Genomic DNA, 23682 nt, shown 5'->3' on the forward strand with positions numbered 1-23682 from the left:
AAAAATTTTTAAAAACCAGACTTTTTTCCCCTTGCGAAAACCAGTTTGTGAAATCATTTTCCTCCCATAATGTTCTCCTTTCTTCCCATCCCACATCCCCCTGCAATTTGGAGCTTTTTTGATGATATTCTAGAACCCCTCCGAGCTTTTGAACATTTCATGTGATGTCAAACTCATTGTTTCTCTTACAGGATGTTTGATGTGGGAGGGCAGAGATCTGAGCGGAAGAAGTGGATTCATTGTTTCGAAGGAGTGACCGCCATCATCTTCTGTGTGGCGCTGAGTGACTATGACCTGGTTCTAGCTGAAGATGAAGAGATGGCAAGTAGAACCACTATTAAAGATAAAGCATGAAATATGAAGGGCTGGAGATGTTGCCAAGAATTTTTCTGAGAAAAATTCTTGAGTAATTCTTGCTAATGCTTGAATTATTTGAAAGTTCAGGGTTTTTTTTTTTTTCTCTAGCTCTTCTGTTTATATAATAAAAGGGAAGTACACTCACTCAAGAAGCACAAATGGACCCCCAAATAAGAAAAGACTGAGAGTTAAGCATATAGGGTTGAAGTGAGATTGACTATGCATTTCCTCTATCTGGTTATCTACGTAGTGACTGAAAGTAGTTAGTTCTCATGATAGTCCAAGGCTCATTTTTCGTAAGTGTTACTTCTGTCAGTTCTGTAATCTTTGATCCACGTTATACTTTGCTATTGACCAGTAATTTTCAGGTGTGTTCCAATGTACCGTTAATCTAGGGGAAATATTTTTAAATAGTAACTTTAGTACAGACTGGGGGGGGAAAAATAGTTCGAAATGTCACTTTTGTATTTTTAAAATCAGGCACATACAATTACAGTGCTGTAGGGTGCACTGTCCAGTCATACGTCCATTTCTCTCCTTTTGGTGCTATAAAATGTATCTATCTATGCCGTTTTAGAAACCACAGATACTAGAAGGGCAGGAAACGGGATTGGAGGTTTCCTTCTCTAATACACCATTATCTTTAGAGTGTTGGGCTAATTGTGTTTCAGCTTGTTCAGTTTATTAATCTCTAAAAACCTCTCCTTGTCTTTTAACGGAAACTTCGATTCCCTCTATACAGTGAGGTCTCTCTTCAAATGTTTGCGCTTGGCCTCTCTAGATTGCAGGGTGTCCCCAGGCGCGGTGACACATAGTGGACACTCCGTGAAAAGGGAGGAGTGGTCGTCCCTCAATGGCAGGAATACATTTTTGCGGAACGCCATTTTCCGGCTAAGCTCTGTAACACTTTTGAAAAAGTAATGCTTTGCCAAATCCTTGCCCTTGTGACAAACTGATTGTATTCTTTTCTGTTACAGAATCGAATGCATGAAAGCATGAAGTTGTTCGACAGCATATGTAACAACAAATGGTTTACGGATACATCTATTATACTTTTTCTCAACAAGAAGGATCTCTTTGAAGAAAAAATCAAAAAGAGCCCGCTCACTATATGCTATCCAGAATATGCAGGTATTCTGCTCTGTGTGGATAACTTGTCATGTATTTCTAGGGAAAGTCCCCCTAACACAAGATTTCTGTTATAGATTTGAATCTTTAATTCTTACCTTTAAGGGAAATTATTAAACTCCGTTCAGGGACAAATAGTTCCTTGAGGTGTAGCTAAGATGATTGAAAATATGCAAAAAGTCATATGGAAAAACTGTTAGATAATTTTCTATGATGACTTCAAGTCTTTATAAATTTAAAATATTGACTTGTTCATCCAGTGACCAGATCTGGTGTCAGGTATGTGTGACGCCCAGTAAGACAGGTCTGTGCACACAGTCTAATCTCAGAGACGGATGTACTCATAAAAAAAAGCAGTGCAACGTGTTACTACAAAGGAACGAGAACAGTAAATTGTAGGGGGATAAATGAAGGAATCCATGAGTTAACTTTTCAGGGGAGTCAGGCAAAGGTTCACAAGAAATCCCAGCACTGGTAATGAGACAGTTAATGGTCCTCTAATTTCCCTGCCGTGGGAAATGGTTTGCACTTCGAAAAGGAGACCTGAGGTACAGCCCTGGCCTTTCCATGATTAGCTCTTTGATCTTGAACAAGGCCGTTCCCCATTTGTGAAATCAGAAGTTGAGTTAAAACCTGGCTTTAGTTGAGTTCCCTGCAGACTCCTGGGCTACTGTTGAAAAGTGGGTCCCAGGAACGGAGACACCTGTCTCCACCACCCAGACATGCATCTCTCTTACTAAAGCAAAGTGACTTTGTTTTTAATCTGTTTTAAATACTGGGTTTCTGAATCAGACTTTATTTTACGAGGAGAACTCTGTGCCTCAAAAATAGTTTGACTACCACTGGTTTATGGGGTCTCTAAACCCAAATATTCTGAAGGGTTTGGTTCATTTAACTACCTGATCCAAGTTCCTCACCCTCACACCATCCTTTAAAAACAAAAAAAAGTCTCAAGAACTTATTTCATTAGAAACACAATTTTGGTCTTGTATGGAGTATATTGTACAATGAGTATTTACTGCCTTGTCACAGGCGCTGATCAAACAGCCCTGTGACGTCAGTGCCCTCCCAGCCCCGTCATGCAGGTGAGAACACTTGGGCTCGGTGACGATCCGGGTCCAGACCCACGCCTTTGGCACTCCTGCAGCCACACCCTTAACATCCAGACCCCCAGAATTAAATTCACATTAGAACTAAAGGGGAAGGTTCTTTGACAAGTAGAATCACACTATTCATTATTACAGGGTTTTTTGGTTGTCATCCAAGGCTATACTTCAAAATAACTTCACATAGTTGCTTACTTTTAAATGTTTGTTTTCTTCTTGAAAGTTGTAGTATCCTGCCACTTTGTTCAGAAACATTTTAGTGCTATTAGGAATAAAATTATTTATTGTTCTGTCTCCAAGTTTGAAGTTAGCCAGAATTAAGGTGCCTCAGTTTTGCCTTTACTTTCATCTTTCAATTTATTTTTGTCATTTTCTATTATCAAGTAGCCACTTTGTGCTAATATTACCAGAGTGCCCAAATGAATGCATAAATATCACATACCGATAGGGATTTCAAAGCAGCCAAGAATATTTCTTATGCTGTCAAGTTAATAAGGATCCATGATCTCACAGTCTTTGAACACAGAGAGTATTACATAATTTCCTCGCATGCCCAGTGTTGGGATTCTCATGTAACGTCCTCATCGCGCACCCTAAGTTTTGGTTTCGCTGGCTTCTTGCTGCAACCTCCACTTCTAATTCCTGTGACTGTTGACTTCCCATAGAATAAGCCTGTATGGCCTCTAACCTATGGTTTATCTCCGCCGCTGCCTGCTCCTCTCTCCCCCTTTTCTACTTAAATATCCCCGTGTTGACATTTCACCACATTCCATCTGCAACCTGTGATCTTTTAGCGTGCTCTCCTTTCACGGTCTTGTTTATTCTCGACATGCTAAATTCCATGGTCGGTTCTCATCTCTCTCGAGCCCCACTCTTGCATTTCCAGCTGCTTGTTGAACATGTACATTTCTTACCACCTGAGACTCAAACTGAACTCCTGTGATTTGTTTTCTCAAATCTCCTCTATCTCCCTTTCCGTTCTATCACCACCCCCCTCCCAGGTCTCCATTCGTGAACTAGGTCATCACCTATACCTGCCTTTATACATGATGGTTCTAGCACATGTAGAAAAGATCTGTCACCCTCCCACCACATCTTTGCTAGTCTTAACAATTAAGATTGAGAATGTGCTCATGAGTTTATTCATGTATCTTGTAGCTCTTGGACTTAGCAACCTAGCTATCTGTAATATATACAGCAGGTTGAGCTGTGCACTCACTGCAAGCTGCTTTCCAAAAACATATTTTTAATTGACAGGTGGCATTAACTTCTCTCAGTAAGACAGTTTATTGCTTTAGGATTTCAGAGTTACCAACCTTATTGTGATTTAATAAACTCAATTTTGATTTGTAAACTATATGGTGGCCTGCTAGCACCTGCAAGTTAAAATGTAAACTTATTTTGACAACCTAGAAAAAGTAGAAAACTTCTTCCTAGAAACATAACTTACCAAGACTGAGTCATGAAGAAATAGAAAGTCTGAACAGACCAATTACTTCGTAATCATAACCTCCCAATAATTAAGTCCATGACCAGTGGCTTTACTGATGAATCCTACCAACATTTACAGAAGAATTAATACCAGTCCTTCTAAAACTCTTGCAAAAAATACAAGAGGGGGGAACACTTCCAAACTCATTTTACGAGGACAGCATTACCCTGATACCAAAACAGACAAGGATGACATAAGAAAATTGCAGAAATCCTGAACAAAATATTAGCCAACAGAATTCAACAATCTATTAAAAGGATCATATACCATGATGTAGTGGGGTTTCTTCCAGGGACACACAAGTAGTTTAACATTTGCAAATCAACATGATATACCACCTAACAAAATTAAAGATAAGAGTCTTGAGACAAAATTCAGCATTCATTTATGATAACCCAGCAAAGTAGGTACAGAGGGAACGTACCTCAGCATATTAAGGCCATGCATTAGAAGCCCATAGTTAACATCGTACTTCAACAGTGAAAGACTGCAAGCTTTTCCACTAAGATCAGGAACAAAACAAGGAATCCCTGTCTTGCCACTTTTATTCAACATAGTATTAGAAGTCCTAGCCAGAGCATTTAGGCAGTAAAAGAAATAAAAGGCATCCAAATCGGAAAATAAGAAAAAACACTGTCACTATTTGCATATGACATATATATAAAACTCTATAAAGACTCTACCAAACTATTAAACTAATCCATGAATTCAGTCAAGTTGCAGGATATACCATATATACACAGAAATATTTTGCATTTCCACACACTAGTAATGAAGTATAAGAGAGAAATTAAGAAAATACCATTTACAATTGCATTAAAAAAATATCTAAGAATAAATTTGAGGGGAGAAAGTTCTCTACACTGAAAACTACAAGACACTGGTGAAAGAAATAGAAGACATAAATAAATGGAAAGATGTTGCATATTGTTAAAATGCCTGTACTACCCAGAGCAATCTACATACACAATGTAATCCCTATCAAAATTCCAATGGCATTTTTTCCACAGAAATAGTATAAAAAATCCTAAAGTTTGTGTGGAACCACAAAAGAACCCGAATAGCCAAAGCAGTCCTGAGAAAAGACAGCTAGAGTCACCATGTTCCCCGATTTTCAGCTGTATTATAAAGCTATAGTAAAACAGTATGGCATTGGCATAGAAATAGACACATAAATCTGAGGAACAGAAGAGAGCCCAGAAGAAAACATGCACAACATATGAGCCAAAAACATATAATGAGGAAAAGACCGTCTCTTGAATAAATCGTGCTGGGAAAACTGGACCACTGTATTATACCATATATAAAAATGAACTTAAAATGAATCAAAAACTTAAAATTAAGACTCCAAACCATAAAACTCCTGGAAGAAAACAAGCAGTAGCTTCTTGACATTTGTCTTGGTGATGGATTTTTTTAGATCAGACATTAAAGACAACAAAAGCAAAAAATACACAAGTAAGACCCCATCACACTGTAAAGCTTTTACACAGCAAAGGAAACCATCAAGAAAATGAAAAGGCAGCCTGTGGGAATGGGAGAAGATATTTGCAAATAATATAAAGAACTCCAACTCAATAGCAAAAAACACAATCCAACTAAAAAATGGATAGAGGATCTGAGTAGACGTTTCTCCAAAGACGACCTACAGGTGGCCAGCAGACCCATGAAGAGGTGCTCAGAATCACTAATCATCAGGGAAATGCAGATCAAAACCACAGTGAGTTATCACTTAACCTGTTAGAATAGGTATTATCAAAAGACAACGAGTGTGGTGAGGATGTAGAGAAAAGGGAACCCTCTTGTACTGTTGGTGACAATGTAAATTGGTGCAGCCACTATGGTAAGGAATAGAGTGTCCAACAAAAAATAGAAATTGAAATATGATCCAGCAGTTCCACTTCTGGGAATGGTTCCAAAAAAAAAATAACACTTAAAAAGATGTGTGCATCCCCATATTCGTTGCTGCATTATTTACAATAGCCAAGATATGGAAACTGGTGAAGTCCAGGGGAGGGGAAGCACGGTAGTATCACAGGTGGGAGGTGGTGTCAAGGGTCCTGCCTGACACGGCGTGAGCCACAGATGTGGAATAGAGGATCTCAGAATAGCTTTACCAAGCAGGCTGGGTAACAGAGGACCTTGAAAGCCAAGCAAATAATTTTGTTACCACTGCAAAAGAGATTTAACAATTTTTTTTTTCAAATGGAACATTTTTGAGGTATTATATATGTACATATATAAAATATATACATGCACACTTAGCATAAATGCGAAGCTCACTGAATTTTAAAAAGTGAAAATACAGATCTATTCACCACTCAGAGCAAGAAACCGAATATTACCCGAATATTACCAGGTCCGCAGAAACCCCATCATGCCTCTCCCAGTCTTAAGCAATCACAACCCCCTCCCCCCACACACACACACAATTATGACTTCCATCTTGATTGATTAATTTAGATTGTTTTCCATCTCTTTCCAAACATGAGTTGAATCGTACAGTTATATACTCTTTTTGTGTCTGGCTTCATTTGTTCCACAGTGGGATTCTGGAACTCATTCACGTTGTTGTGCATAGCAACAGTACTTTCATTCTCATTTCTCATTACTGTATGGCAGCTCATCGTACAGATATACAAGCTTTATTTGCCAGCCTACAATTAATGAACTTTGGGGTTGCTTCCTAATGTAGAAGTTGGTTCTGCTACGAACGGTCTATATGTCTTCTGGTGAACGTACACATATAGTTCTGTCAAGGGCGCACCGAGACACTGTTGCTGCATCATAGAATGTGCATGTGATTATCTTTAGATACGGACCACTTCTGGAGTGTCTGTACTCAGAAGTCTTTAACCTCACGGCCATAAGCCACATTGCAGACCCATGTACAATTTTTGAAAAATGGAAAAGCTAATTACGTGTATAGAGAAAAGGAAATAAAAATTAACTGACCAGCATTCAGCCAACATTTCTTGATCAACCACTGGGCTAGAAAGGAGATGGCATGCCACCATCAGGAAAGGGAGCTGGCTTGGTGTGGGATGGAGCGTATAAGGGAGAAGAAAAAAGGGAGATGTGGCATTTGAATCTGGGAGGGACAAAGACCCTGCGGAGCATAGAATACCATGCTTTTGATTGTGGGGTTTTTTAAAAAGGTAGTCACGAAAAGGTAATTAACATTGGGTATTTTTCATTTAGAAGAAATCATTTCTCATCCCAGAAGGAAAGATACAGTGACAGAATCCACATATTTTATGTATGAAACGGACTTCTGTATTTGCAGGTCCATTTTGCTTAGCCGTGTACTCATTTTAACTTTCGCCTTATGTTTTTCTCTCCGTTTCCCATCCCAGGCTCAAACACATATGAAGAGGCAGCTGCATATATTCAGTGTCAGTTTGAAGACCTCAATAAAAGAAAGGACACAAAGGAAATATACACCCACTTCACATGTGCCACGGATACTAAGAATGTGCAGTTTGTTTTTGATGCTGTAACAGATGTCATCATAAAAAATAATCTAAAAGATTGTGGTCTCTTCTAAGTTTTGCAGTTAATGGGAAAAATGCATTTTCAAACCAAATGAGTGCTTATATGTGGATCTCTCTAAACTAGAGTCTTGCAGCAACACGGGAATGTAGTATAGGGCAAATGCATCTGGGACCTGACCAAAGTTGTTCTGTTGTGTGTTTTGTTTGTTTGTTTTTTTAAACTGAAAGGACCTTTCTTAATTGTGAGAGGTGGTCCTGCAGTGTGAACCTAAGGGCAGTGTTAACGCTCGGCTCTAGTGTATTGATGATTTCTGCGTAAGTGTAAATATGCAAATGTATGTATACATGTATTTATAACTTTATTTTCCATACTACTTTTAGGCTTAAAGAGTGGCAACTTAAGATTCTAGCGTGATGGCTTTGGTAATATCAGAAATATTAAGTACTTTGTACTGAATGACAGACTATTACTGTGTTTGCCAGTTTTAAACAGCTTTATTTATGTTCATGTCCTGTAAATTTTTAAGTATGGTAATTAAAAATAGGAAACATTGCAGTCCTTATATTGATTATATGTATACTTATAATCCTAAAAAAAGTTATTTGTACAACATTGCACAGACTATTTTAATAACATGATTTGTTCTTTAAATTCAGTGTTTTATTGAAATGTTCTTAAGAGGATGACTATACCTGCCTTTGGATCAGTTATGTAAACATTGTATGCATTTTAATTTTCTTTTAAGAGTGCATGCTGATCTGATTCTACATTGGATTTGGTTTGAAAAACTAAAATTTCAGACTTTTGAGGATATACTTAGACTTACTATAAACACTTAATTTTTATTCAGTTGGTTTGTTTTCACTTTGAATTTTAATATTTGGATGGTATTCATGCATTTCCTTAAAGGTGATGCCAGATTAATTTTTATACACTTTAAATAACTACATTTTTCTTTATAACTAAGTTTAGGTGGATTATCGAGAGCATTTTGTGGGTAAAAAATATGTCTGCATAATGAATTTTGAGACATTCATTTGTGTATTTCCTTTGGGAAATCCCTTGTACCTAGAATACATGATAGTTCCTTATTTGGAAGATAACAAGACAGACCTTTGATTATTCTGCTGCTGATATAATGCAAGCTTTAAATTCATATATGTAACTAGTTTCAAATTTAATTATCACACTATATTAAAATTACTTTTTTTCCCTTAGACTATTCAGATTTCCTCCACTTGCTTGAGTTAATATCTTTTTAAATTGTGCTGTTATTTCTGAGAATGAAACGGGCAATTACACTTAGAAAATGAGTAGTATTTAATAAAGTCAGTGATTGTATGTGTCCTGAAATAAGTCTCACATGTCAGCTCGATATTGAATTTTGATAGTCTTTTGAGTCTTTACAACCTGTCTCTGTGATCTCATTTCAACAACATGAGCAGCATTCCCTACCCTCCTTCTGGTTTGTCTCCTCATCTTGAAGAAGTCCTTCAATTAGGTTCGTGGATACGTAGTTTCTAAGTTGAGTTATGTGCTGTCATTTTGTTGAAGTATATTTCTTGAAGTGTATGTGTATGTGTGTGGGGGGTAACCACAGACTACATTTTCACCTGTTCTATTTTGGGGATTCGTTTTTCTTCTTTGTAAAGAAATTCAAAGTTATCACACTTTCTTAAATGTGTTAGTTTAGATTCTTCCTGTGCCTTTCATGAAAGATATGTTTTCATTAATTTTACTGATGGAAGACCTGTAACATCCATATTGTGAAGCTATGTATGAGATTCACCTATACTCTGAATAAATTTGAATCATAAGAAATACTGTTTAAAAAGCCACAAAGAAGCACATCTTGGTGACCATCATTGGTGAATCCCTGAACTTTATTCTGTGTAATTGTGTAACTAATAAATCCTAATAAATTTAAATTTTTAAAATTTTACAAACCTGTTGACTAAACACATGTTTTGCATGAGGATTTTAAGTCTATCTAGAATGTCCATTTCTCTGGTATCTTTGCTATCTTTTTACAATTTCTTCTACTTCAGAAGCTTGAGTAAATTTTCTGGCCCCAAGTTTTTCTCCTGAGCCATGGTGCCACATTTAGGACTGCCTACTTGAGATCCCCTTCTGAGAACGTACTGCCTGCTCCAAGTCCATATGCGCCAAACCATATTCATCGTCATTCTCCCATTAAGCTAGTTCTCGCCTGCTGGTGTAGCCACTCAGTAGCCATTCAGTCCCTTATTGGGGAACTTTTTGGCCCTCATCTCCATCTCTAATACACCATCATCTTGCTCATAATTCTACTTTTCCAATGCCTCACTGGTTTTTATTTTTTCTTTCCATTCCCACTACCACCTACCGAAAGCAGGTTTTTGCTTAACTTCCACAAGAAATGGCTTATTAATTAAATTCTCCACCTCCCATCTCTCCCTGCTCTAATCCAGGCCAGTTATCCTAATATAGGACTGAGGTTGTGTTATAGTCTGTGCATTGACCTGCATTGGCTCTGACCTGTCAAAATCAAATTTAACTTAGCCTCCTATTTGGGGCTTCCCTCATCTGAACCCAGTTTATTACATTTCCACTCCTCTCCCACACTACATCTTAATAGTACTTTGTGCAGAGCCTGGGTTTTCCTTCAAGCATCTGTCCACATACTATGTGAGATATGCTTGAAACAATGTCCAGAACATGGGAAGTGATCACTCATATCTGCTAGTGTTATTTTTATTAGGACTTTCGATTGTGATATCTTTTTTAGACTCATCTGGCATCTTCTTTACTCTGCCCTTTTGTGGTTCTGGTAGAACTGCCTGTCCTCCCTGGCATAGGCTAAAGCCTGACCAGTCCTAGTCTCCCATCACTAGGCATGTGACCCAAAATGAACCAATTGTAGTCCCAGTTCTCATCCGTAAGTTTCTAAAAGCTGTTCTGTTCTCTAAAATTCCCTTCATTTCAGTACCCTTCTAAAAGACTCCTTATATGCTTGATCTTAATTCATTCACATTCAATCACTTACTGAAAAAGTCCTGAATAAAATGCTATGTTCTTACTTGAATACCAAAGTAACCGTAAGACCAGAAAAGGCTCAGAAAGGTTAACTGACTTGAGCCAGATCAAGTCAAGTTTTCAAATCTGTGACTTCCGACTTCTGTCATGAAGTCAGATCTAAGAATGCTACCTTATTTCCAGAAAAATGTGTAAGTACTGTATCCCAACTCTTAACCTTCTGAGTTTATCTGAGCCACAACACTTTTTTAGATTAAAAATACTTAAGATAGAGCAAACCTGGAGGCATCATGCTGCCTGATTCCAAAGTATATTACAAAGAGTAATCAAAATAGTATGGTATTGACATAAAAACACACAGAGATCTGAAGAACAAACTAGAGCCCAGAAACCCATGCATTCATGGTCAATTAGTTTACAACAAAGAAGCCAATAATATACAGTGAAGAAAGGACATTCCTCAAAAAATGGTGTTGGGAAAACTGGACAGCCATGTGCAAAAGAATGAAATGAAATGACCACTATCTTAAACATACACAAAAATTGAATGGACTGAAGACTTGGATATAAGACATGAAACCCTAAAACTCCTAAAGAAACATAGTTACCAAGTCCTTAACATTGCAATGAATTTTTGGATCTGATACCAAAATTAAAGGCAATAAAAGCAAAAATACACAAGTAGGACTACAAACTGAAAAGATACTGCAGTGCAAAGGAAACAACAAAATGAAAAGGCAACCTATGCAATAGGAGAATACATTCACAAATCCTATCCGATAAGGGGTTAATATGAAAAAACACATAACTCCTATAACTCAATAGTAAAAATCACACACTCTGATTTTTAAAAGGGCAGAGGATCTAAACAGACATTTTTCTAAAGAAGACATACAGATGGCCAACAAGTCCATAAATGTGCTCAGCATCAACAATCAGAAAAAAATGCAAATAAAAATCACAATGAGCTATTGCCTCATAACTGTTAGAATGGCCATTATCAAAGACAACAAATAATAAAAGAGTTGGGTGAGAATGTGGAGAAAAGAGATGCTTTTGCATTCCCAGTGAGAATGTAAATTGGTGCAGCCACTATTGGAAACAGTATGGAAGTTCCTCAAACAAATTTAAAAAATAGAGCTGTAATATCCAGCAATGTCACTTCTGAAGAAAACAAAAAGATACACATATCCCCATGTTCACTGCAGCATTTATAGTAGCCAAGATATGGAAACAATCTAAGTGTCTAGCAACAGATGAATGGATCAAGAAAATGTGTCACACACACACACACACACACACACACACACACACAGAGGAATATTTTCAGCCATGAAAAGAATGAAATCTTGCCATTTGCAGCAACATGGATGGATCCAGAGGGCACTATGCTAAGCAAAGCAAATCCGAGTGAAAGACCAAATACTTTATGATCTCACTTATATATGGATAAAACAAAACAAAAAACAAAAACAGGGGCGCCTGGGTGGCACTGCGGTTAAGCGTCTGCCTTCGGCTCAGGGCGTGATCCCGGCGTTATGGGATCGAGCCCCACATCAGGCTCCTCTGCTATGAGCCTGTTTCTTCCTCTCCCACTCCCCCTGCTTGTGTTCCCTCTCTCGCTGGCTGTCTCTATCTCTGTTGAATAAATAAATAAAATCTTAAAAAAAAAAAAAAAAAAGAAAGAAAGAAAGAAAAGCTGGGGCACCTGGGTGGCTCAGTTGGTTAAGCATCCGACTCTTGGTTTCAGCTCAGGTCATGATCTCATGGGTCATAGGATCTAACCTCACATCAAGGTCTGCCCTCAGCAAGGAGTTTGCTTGAGATTCTCTCCCTCTGCCTCTCCCCCACTCATGCTCTCTCTACCTTTCTCTCTCAAATAAATAATTCTTAAAAAAAAAATTAAAAGAAAGAAAGAAGCTCATTATACAGAGAACAGATTAGTGGTTGCCAGGGGCAGGGTGGTGGGAAAATGAGCAAAAGAAGTTAACAGGTACAAACTTCCAGTTATAAAACATGTCATGGAAATATAATGTACAGCATGGTAACGAGTTAATACTGTATTTCATATTTGAAAGTCTGAGAGAGTAAATCTTAAAATTTCTTATCACAAGAAAAAAATGTAACTCTGTGAGGTGACAGATGTCAACTGAGAGGGTGATCATTTTACAATATATACAAATATCAAATTATGTACACCTGAAACTAACGTTATATGTCAAATATATCTCAATAAAAATACTTAAATATGATACCTATTATGTCTTATACCCAAGCTATTTATGTTATCTTAATGTCTATTAGATTTGAAGGTACCTGAAGAGTATGAACAGTTTTAGATGTTTTACATCATGTATTTTCTGCCAAACCAACCATAGCGCCTTGTGTAAATGAATTAAATTAATAACGTCATCAGTGTGACAGATGTTACTACTGTCACTGCTCAGTATGCAATTGTAGAGGCAAGTAGACATTGGGGGGGGGGGGCTAGACTCTGGCATCCAGTCTGGGTTCAAGTCCTGGCTCTATTTATTATTACTTGGATAACCTTGGGAAATATACTTATCTTTCTCTGCTTCCTTTTTATCACCTGAAAAAAACAGGGACTAACGAATCAGACCACTAATGTTAATGGTTGTCAGTACTTAATAAGTTCACAATGCATTTTAAGCACTGAGAAGTGAGCCTGGCATGTGGCAAAAAATAAATGTCCCTGTTACTTGATTATAAAGAGTTTTTAATTTGGCGGCACCTTTAAAATCATACTCAGTGCTTGGCCAGCGGTTGTTGCTATGAGCCCTGGACGAAACGTCTCAGGAACAAAATAACCACGGTGATTCATCTTTATAGTTAAAACTTCTAAGTGTCTCACACTGATATTGATAGAATGGAATAAGTGAAGGAGGACCAAAAATGCATCTTTTTTAAAATTCAACTGCAGGATACATCTCTTGTTTTCACGTAACCAAAAATATGAGAGATTTAGGTTATTTTAAAATTGATTTGGGAAGTTTTTTTGTTAGTTGCTTTTCAAAACCCTATCTTAATAGTTAAAATGCCCTTCTCTATCACGAGTTTTATATTTCACAGTTCCATTGGCCTGTTTCCCAGGCATTTTTCCCTTAACCAATTCTACTCGCTTTGATGTCTGTTGTGATTTCTATTATTTACTTGGATTTTTTTAGTTACATTAAAAGTTGTGAAACACATTTCATCAAGTACAGAAACACCCAAATGTGCCCAGGCAGGAAGCTGCTGCCAGCACGCAGACCAGGGCTGAAGAGGCCGGCACTGGGACAGGCAGGCCATGTGATAAATCTCGAGCACCATATAGAAGGACAGATATTTCCAGCTTTCCTGATTTATGGGCCGTCTTCCTGAACTCCATACCAACCAAGTGAATGGAAACACTGCCACTGCCAAGAGACAGTTCTTCAAATTAAGAATCATTGTTTCATTGATGAAAATTGAGACAGTAGTGTTGAACAAAACATGTAGAGAAGATCAAGGCTGATTTAATGACATTTTAGCAGGTGATAAGTGCCACTTCTAATAAAAACAGGTGCTGTTTCCTCCTGAATTGCATAGTGGCTCACCTCAAGGAAAGGAGAGTAGGACACAAAGCAGGACTGTTGATAACTTAAGAAGCCAGGCAAAAGAAATTACTTTTCCAATTGTAGTGTCTATGAAGGGATTCTTAAAATTAATTTTATTCCTGCATATGCTATATATGTATCCTCTATCTTACCAGGATTTTCTTTTTTTAACTAGATCTGCAATTTTGGAGTTCATTTTTACTAAATTAAGAGATGTTTGTACAATTTCGGTGTAAAGCTAGTTTTAAAATAAGCCATTTGGAAGATTAGATATTACCTAGAATTTTATGTTAGGCACTCTTGAATTTTAATTATTTTCTGTTCAACTTCACAGTACAGCTTCAATCCTTTCCTTACTTCTGAAATCAAAAAGGAGTGAAGTCAAAGCTATTTCCAGACAACTCTGTCCTTAATTTTTATTACATTAAATAGTAGTGGGTTCCGGTTCAAGATGGCAACATAGGAAGACCTTGAGCTCATCTCTTTTCACAGACACACTGAATTTATAGCTACATATGGAAAAATTTCCTCCAACCCCCCCCCCCCAAAAAAACAGAACAAACAACCCAAAACCCAAAAACTAGCTGAGCAACTCCCAAACATTGAGTGAATGAGGAGGGGGAAAAAACCCATACTGAAGTGGGTAGGAAAGATAAAGTCACAATCTCACCATAAAACCCATTCCTAGCATGGCTACCCACGACTGGGGAAAAAAACTCAAAACCTCATGTTTTTTTTTTGTTTTTGTTTTTGTTTTTGTTTTTGTTTTTTGTGAAAAGCTAAGGGCTTGAAACTGGTATTGAGCACAACTTTTTTTTTTTTTTTGAAAGATTTTTTTTATTTGACAGGCAGAGAGAGAGGGAACACAAGCAGGGGGAGTGGGAGAGGAAGAGGCAGGCTCCCAGCGGAGAAGCCCCATGCAGGGCTCGATCCCAGGACTCTGGGATCACGCCCTGAGCCAAAGGCAGACGCTTAATGACCGAGCCACCCAGGCACCCCTGAGCACCACAACTTTTAACAACTGCACCTGAGAGACGAGCCCCCAAAACACCCAGCTCTGAAAGCCTCAAAGGCTTGCATCCATGACACCCACAAGACTGTAGTGAACTGAGAAAAACACTTCTTAAAGGCCTCAAGTGCACAGACTCATCCAAGCCAGCGCCCAGGGCAGAGGCATTTGACTGAAAGGTGCCCAGACTTTTATGAAAGAAGATTATTTGCTTACTTAAAGCATTAGCCTAAGGGCAGGCATCCAACTCAACACACATCTAGAGGCCTCCTGAAACACTCTCTGGAGATAGAGGCCCAGGCGCCATCTTGGCTCTCTCCCTCTCCCTCACTCCAGCTTGCTGTTATCTCCTGCAAAGGGGTTTGTACCTCATCTGGTGCCCTGTCTTTTATGGCTGCTGCCCAGGGAACACCTCCAGCACACCTCACTCTGGTGGCCAGTGGGGCTTACGCTCATGGTTCACACAGGACTGTAACAAACAGAGAAAGTGTTCTGAACTGGCTACTGCCCCTAGGGCACAGCACGAGGCCACAGACTGAGGCGCCCAGTATTTCTGTGAAAGAAGCCTCCTAGTTCTTCATACCTGTGGCCCAAGAGTCAGGCTTTTTTTTTTTAAGATTTTATTTATTTATATGACAGAGAGAGACAGCCAGTGAGACAGGGAACACAAGCAGGGTGAGTGGGAGAGGAAGAAGCAGGCTCCCAGCAGAGGAGCCCGATGTGGGGCTCGATCCCAGAACACTGGGATCACGCCCTGAGCCAAAGGCAGACGCCTAACGACTGTGCCACCCAGGCGCCCTAAGAGTCAGGCTAATTAAACACACATCTAAGGGCTGACTGTAATCCTCTCCAGAGACCTCAGATGGCTGGCACGGGCTTTTGCTCTCCCTCTGCTGTGCTCTTGAGTGAGAGTCTTCCAGAGGGGAGTTTGTACAGGTGTGTGATGTCCCAGTTTCTGTGACTGTTACCCAGGGATGCCCCTTGATGACTTGTCTCTGGTAGCCCAGCAGAGCTTGCTGTCATAGGTTTCATGGGATTGTAACAAATGGAGAAATAGTTCTTGGCTAGTTACCACCCTCAGAGCACAGTGCTGACAAGAGACGGAAACACAGTCTTTCTAGAAGTGGCTTATTTACATTTCCTGGAGCTTCAACCCAAGAGACAGGCTCCTGAGGTGGCCCACATCTAGGCGTGTACTTGAACTGCTCTCTAGGGAGAGAAGCCAGTGGACCATCTTTGCCTTCTCTTTCTGCTTCACTCCATGTCATCAGTATTTCCTGGAAAGGAGTTTACACACTCATTAGGCACCCTAACTTTTGCCACTGCCACCCGGAGGACACCTCTAGGACACCTAGCTGTGGTGGCAATGAGACTTTAGACTTGCAGTCCACAGAACTATATATATTTTCATACTTCAAAAGCTGCTGCCTGTTAGTACTAAAAAGCTTAGTAAAGTTGCAGGATACAAAATCAATACGCAAAAATCTGTTGCATTTTTATACGTTTCTATACACTGATAACAAACTATGAGAAAGAAATTAAGAAAATAATCCCATTGACAACTGCATCAAAAAGGGTAAAATACCTAGGAATAAATTTAACCAAAGAGGCACACTGAACACTGTAACACTGATGAGAGAAACTGAAGAAGACACAAATAAATAGAAAGACTATCCAAAGTAATCTACAGATTCAATGCAATCCCTATCAAAATACCAATAGCATTTTTCACAGAAATAGAACAAATAACCCTAAAGTTTGCATGAAACCAAAAAAGACTCCAAATAGCTAAAGCAATCTTAAGAAAGAAGAACAAAGCTGGAGGCATCATGCTCCCTAATTTCCAACTACATTACAAAGTTACAGTAATCAAAGCAGTGTGGTATTGACACGAAAACAGACAAATAGATCTGGGGAACAGAATAGGGAGCTCAGAAATAAACCCATATATATAGCCAGTTAACATGCAAGAAAGAAGGCAAGAATATACAATGGAGAAAGGATAGTCTTTTTAATAGATAATGTTGGGAAAACTGGATAGCTACATGAACAAAGGATAAAACTGAACCACCATCTTACACCATACACAAAAATTAACTGAAAATGAATTAAAGACTTGGACATAAGATTGAAACCATACGACTCCTAGAAGAAAACATAGGCGTAAATAACTGGACTTTGGCCTTAAAGGACTTTTTAGATTTGACACCAAAAGCAAAGGCAACAAAAGTAGAAGTGGACAGGTGGGCTACATCAAACTAAAAAGCTCTGCCCAGCAAAGGAAGCCATCAACAAGATGAAAAGAGAATCTACATGATGGAAGAAACTATTTGCAAATATAGAAAGAACTCCTACAACTCAATAGCAAAAAATGCCACACAATCCAATTAAACAATGGACGGAGGCTCTGAATTGACATTTTTTCAAAGATGACATACAGATGGCCAATGGGTCTGTGAAAAGGTGCTCAACATCATTAATCATCAGGGAAATGCAAATCAAAACCACAATGGCTATTATCAAAAAGACAAGAAATAAGTGGTGATGGAAGCAAGCTAAGCTTCCACCATGGATGAATGGACAAAGAAAATGTGAATGGTATTCTGTAGCCTGTGGAATGCGAACCATTCTGGCAGCAAATTCATTCATCTAATTTGTGCTGGACTCACTTTGCAGCACTCTCCTAGAGAATAACAGGGTTTTTTTGTTTTGGGTTTTTTTTTTTTTATTATTAACAAAAATAAGTACCTGTTCATATAAGTGACCATTTCTCAAGCAATTACTTCACAAGACAGTTAACCTCTAAAGAATAGAATATTTGTGCAGGCTTGGGCATACATTTTACGCCATTCTTAATTTCTCTATTATAGTGGAGTACCAAATAATTTTAAATCTGGATCTTTTCTTCAAAAGGAAGCTCATCCAAAATCTAATAATTAATGACTGAAGGTAGATGGGGAAACTTGGAGCCAGTATAAAGTACCCTTTCTTCTAAGACCACCACCTGCAATCTCCTGCACCTGAGGCTTCTGGTGCAGATTTAAAACAACATAGTTCCAAACTGAGTCCCTTTAACAATTTTACTAGTGTACTAAGATTCATTCAAGACCATAAACCTGAACCTAGCTTCGAATATATTACAGATAATCCAGCTCCTCTAACATCATAAATATATATAAAAAATGCATACGTAAGATATTTACTCAGCGCCTATAGTACCAGGAGTTTACAGTGCATTACTAATGCTTTCATTTAGTCTTTAGAGTAGTCCTACAAAGTTACTGATTAAAGTACCATTTTTCAAATAAGGAGACAATTAAGAAAGGTTAAGTATCTGCGAGAATGTTGACCACTAGTCAGGTGGCAGAGGCAGGATAAAATCCAGGGCTACAGGTCATTTGTTCACCATGTTTTCAAAGTCCAGTGGCATAAAGACATTTTTCCTAAGTACCACAAGGTAGAGAACAGCATATCCCAAATGCTGTTGCCTAAGCAGATGTTAATAAGTGTGCATGGTGCACACTAGCATGCCAATAGCTATGAAAAGTCCTGCAGCAAAGAAGCCTAGTGCGTTAATCTGCTGTTTTACAAACACTGGAGCTGTGCTAACACAGCAGATCTGACCCATACATGACATGGAGCACCTGAAATATAGCTAGTCCAAATTGAGATGGACAGCAAGAGTAACACACACACAAGCATTCAAAGACTTATACAAAAAAGAATGCACTGCACATGTTAAACTAATATTTTGGATATATTGGGTTAAAATTAAATGTATCTTTAAGATTCTACCTCTTCTTAACATTGTTAATGTGACTACTGGAATATATAAAATAGTCAAGCATCTAGAATTATATTTCTACTTGGAAAGTAAAACACTTTTCTTCCACAACTCAATTTGCATTCCATGGAAAAGTTCCCAAGTTTTTGGAAAAGCATATACCATAGATAAAATGCTTAGATGTGAAGACTCTTCCAGTTCTGAAATGCTATGGTTTGAGGTAATATGGTCTTTTACTGTGGGCGGAGGGGGGACTAGCTCATTCTCACTTCAAATATGTCAGCTGTAATAAAAGAGAGCAATACACACTTTAAAATCCATACTCTAAAACTGAATTCTTAAATTAGCTGTGTTGTTATTTTTAGTTCCAATACATGGAGTAGGAGTAGACCCATCAGGGTACCAGAAAATTACTAAGTCCTGGTTTACAGACCCATCTCTTTAGTGTTCTTTAGCCAAATCACAAGATCAGTTGTTTTTTTTTAATGTTGTTATTGTGTTGTGTTTTGTTTTTTAATATGTTTCAATTCCCTTAGCCAAATTCCTTTCTTCCTCCACACCTCCCACAGGACTGGGCTGAGCACAGTCATGCATTAAAAAAGCTTCTGAACTTTTTTCGGAAAGAGTAGCTCCCCGGAGCTGTGGAGGAGGACAGGAATTTCATATTCTGCAGGACTTAAATCATGAAAGCATATCAAATATTCCGATGCCTCCGATGCATATTTTGTTTTTTGATAAAGACAAAAGACAGCAATAAAATCACATCTGTTCTCAAAGTTTCACTAAAATCACATCTGTTTATCTGTACAATTGAGGATTTCTGGATTCTCAAACTGCCCTCAGGATTTGAGCTCAGTAGTTCAATAGTATCAATCTGAGAAAGGTTATTACACATATGTGCATGTTTTAGCTATACTCCTCTTTAGAATATACATACATAAGTCACTCCATGAAAAATATCACAATTTTCTATGTGGCACAATATGCACCAAATAAAAGTTAACTGTATCAGAATACATAAATAAGTTCATTTCTAATTAACTGAAATCATCAAGACACTAGGCATTTCAGAACTATGTCTAGGTATATTTTTTGAGTTTGGAAGGGCCCAAATGATGAAATCTTATTTAAGTTGCCCTAGCAATTATGAAGAAAAAAACCCCCTATTTTTATATCAACTTAACTGTAATTTGATTAAATCACTATATATCTGATAAAGGCATTAAGATTCAAGCAAAATTATATCGCTATTTTTATATCAAACAATATAATGTTTGAAAGAAAAAATTTTTTAAATCAAATCATTATGCACACATCAATACGAGTTTTATCTGCATTCTGGTAATTCCATGTGTTTCTACCCTTTATGTCACTAAATGAGTAGAATGAACTTACCTTTACTTAAATATACCATGGTTCACATCGGAAGCAGTACATTTCCATAGAGAAACAGCAGTATCAATCCTGAGACCTAATCCCTCAGAGCTAATGTCACCTTTTAGGTCTGTTTTTTGTTGTTGTAGTTCTTTGTTCATTTTTGTTTGTTTTTGGGTCAGTGTGTGGATAATCAAAATCATAGTTACTCTGTTCACTAAGCAGAAGACTTCACAAACTTGGCTGGCCAGGGTTCTATCTCAACATGATTTTCTCAAATTTGGCAAAAGAGTTTATCTAATGAGCCATATAAATGTGCCTTACTTTCTAAAGATATTATTTTTCTTGAACTTTGGGGGAAAAAAAATGCCCTTTGTTTTGTTATTGTCAAGAACAATTAGAAAGCATTTTACGTGTTAAGGAAACTATAGCTGCCAATTCCACTTATAGATACTATGGTTAAGCAACTTAAAAATTCAGAAGAGATGTCACTAAGATGATGACATAGACCATTCCTGACTTTGCTCCTCCTCACAAGAAGAACTAAGATCTATTCATGTACAAGACATCTTGAGAACCCTAGAACACAGGGCTGAGACTGAAGCACCTTGCTCTATGACAGAGACCAACAGAGAACACATTAGAGGGCTAAGAGGAATGACTACACACTGATCACAATGCCCCTTTCCCATGCTGGCTGAAAACCATACAGAGAGGTCTCCCTTGTGTCTATGGTCCTTCCAGTGGGGAAAGAGTCCAGGGTAGACACCCAGCTCCCCTAGCCTTGGGTGTCCCTTCTTGGGAGCTCCCACTCCAGTCTTGTCCCACAGACTGTGGCAGAATCTTTGGGGCTTGGCCATTGGGAATCTGACTGGGATGGAGAAGGGAGGGAGAGACTTGCAATAACCAACACTTGGATCTTGAGAGACTAAGTTCATATATGCAGGGCCTGAGTTGTAGTCCGTACCAGTAGTTTTGCTAAGCTGAAGAGCCAAGGCAGTGGTGTAATCTGACCAGTGAACCTGACAGGATGCAGGTCTGCCTGATTTGGGCCTTCAAATAAAGACCTTGCTGGCCCTAGAGCTGAGTCATAACCCAGCCAACAGTTAAGCGTAGCTCCTAGAACTGTTTTAGCAGAAAGTCTGGCCAAAAACACCTCTAACATTATATAGGCCAGAAATACTTGAGCAGAGTCCAGCAGGCAGACATGACTGTCCACAGAGCAAATCCAGTGGCCCTGTTCAGCCAGAGAACTTGGGGCTTGGGTCAACTTGAGTCAAGACTGCAAAGAGCCTTTCTGGCCTTGGAACCAGTTTTCCCACTCTGCCCAGGCAGGAAAAGTAATTCGTAGCCCCACTCATAGCCAAATACAGCCTTCAGCCCACTCAACCACTGAATGTCAATATTGCACACAGAAGCTGTGCAGTCCACCGAACATCCATGCTTACATGGTACTTGAACAGAAAGCACAGACCAGGGCTCTTCCCCATCTGCAGAGCAAAACCAGTGGCCCCGATACAAGGAAATTCAGTACATAGTCTTTCCTGATTCAGTTTCCCAAACAATGAGCCATGCAGGCCCTCGGGGGCCTGTTCTGCTGCCCCACCAGGGCAGGGAAGCTAATTTGTATAGTTCCCAATCCTGACCATCTAGTAAGCCTGACTAGAGTACCCAGGTAATTATGGAGATTGTCCTACAGCCTTGCTTGGGCAGGGAACAAAGCCAGGAGTTTTATCCAACTGTTCTCAGCCAGCACTGGCCCTGCCTCCCCCACCTCAGAGTGTGGGCAGTGGCCTCACTTATAAATAGACACTGAAAGCAAGCTGCACCTCCCCAAGGACTTTATAAGTGGACACATCCAGAAGCCTAAACTGAGCTGACTGGTGAAGAATGGTCTCTGCCTTAGTCAGTCTGTAAAGTCTGGACAAAGAGATGGCTTGTTCAAATGTACTGACACCAACATAAGGAATCAGGGATCATGAAAAATCACATAAACATGAAAATACCAAAGAAACTAATAAAGCTTTAATAACTAACCCTAAAGAATTGGAAATCTATGAACTATCAGGCAAGGAATTCAAAATAATCTTAAAGAAGTTTAGTGAACTATAAGAACACAAAGACAACTAAATGACATTAAGAAAATAATGAACAAAAGGAGAAGTTTAACAAAATAGAAACCATCAAAGAGAAAAGAAAGCCAAACAGAAATCCTAGAGCTAAAAAGTACCATGACTTAACTGAATAACTGAATAGAGAACTTCAAAACGAGACTTGACCATGAAGAAGAAAGAACTGGTGACCTCAAAGACAGAACATTTGAAATTTTCCAGTCAGAAGGTCAAAAAGGAAACAGAATGAAACAGAGTAAAGAAAGCCTACAGGACCTATAGGACAAAACCAAAAGAAACAATATCTGCATTTGAGAAAGAGACAAAAAGTATATTTAAAGCAATAATGGCTGAAAACTACTTGAACCTGGGAAAAGAAATGGACATCCAGATTCATGAGGTCCAAAGAACTCCAGGCAGGTTGAACCTTAATAGGTCTACACCAAGACATAGTATAACTGAATTGTCAAAAGTCAAAGACAAAGAAAGAGTTTTGAAAGCAGCAAGAAAGAGACAAGTTACATATAAGGGAACCCCCATAAGAGTATTGATGGATTTCTCAACAGAAACTATTAGGTCAGGAGAGAATGAGATGATATATTTAAAATTTCAAGGGAAAAAAAAACAAAACATAAAAAAACCCCTGTCAACCAAGAATTCTTCAGCTGGTGACAATGTTCTTCAGAAAGGGAGAGATAAAGACTCTCCTGAATAAACAAAAGCTAAAGGAGTTCATCACCACTAAATCTGCCTTATAAGAAATGCTAAAGGGAAATCTTTGAGTAGAAGTAAAAGGATACTGATTAACATCATAAAAATATAAGAAGGTAGTATAAACTCACTGGTATTAATAAGTATACAGTCATAATTAGATTGCGCATTATGGTAATGGTGTTGCATAAATCACTACAATTCCAGTTTAAAAGTTGAAAAACAAATGTAGGGGGAGGAGTTAAGATGGCAGAGGAGTAGGGGACCCCTTTTTCAGCCGGTCCCCTGAGTCGAGGTGGATAGGTACCAGACCAGCCTGAACATCCACGGAATCAGCCTGAGACGCAGGAAGATACATCTGGATCTCTACAAATGAACATCTCTAGCGCTGAGTATTGAGGTACGAAGCAGGGAGCCGTGAAACCGCACACAGATATCGGAAGATAAACGGAAGGGGGAGGGAGCCGCCGAGCTCGGACGCCAGGAAGCGGTAGCCACCTGCAC

At 38.7% G+C, this 23682-nt stretch overlaps 1 protein-coding gene across 2 annotated transcripts in view; it reads left to right on the forward strand.

The window, feature by feature from the left end:
* Positions 1–9524, forward strand: part of GNAI1 (G protein subunit alpha i1) — an 85653-nt gene extending 76129 nt beyond the window's left edge. For both annotated transcript variants that reach the window (XM_026504526.4, XM_048212922.2), the window contains 3 exons: positions 192–321; positions 1335–1488; positions 7440–9524. In XM_026504526.4, coding sequence (XP_026360311.1) covers positions 192–321; positions 1335–1488; positions 7440–7630 — 475 coding nt within the window. In that variant the 3' untranslated portion in view covers positions 7631–9524. The remainder of the gene's footprint in view (positions 1–191; positions 322–1334; positions 1489–7439) is intronic.
* Positions 9525–23682: the final 14158 nt, after the last annotated feature.

Source organism: Ursus arctos, unplaced genomic scaffold, assembly GCF_023065955.2.
Source record: "Ursus arctos isolate Adak ecotype North America unplaced genomic scaffold, UrsArc2.0 scaffold_3, whole genome shotgun sequence".
Taxonomy (NCBI): Eukaryota; Metazoa; Chordata; class Mammalia; order Carnivora; family Ursidae; genus Ursus; species Ursus arctos.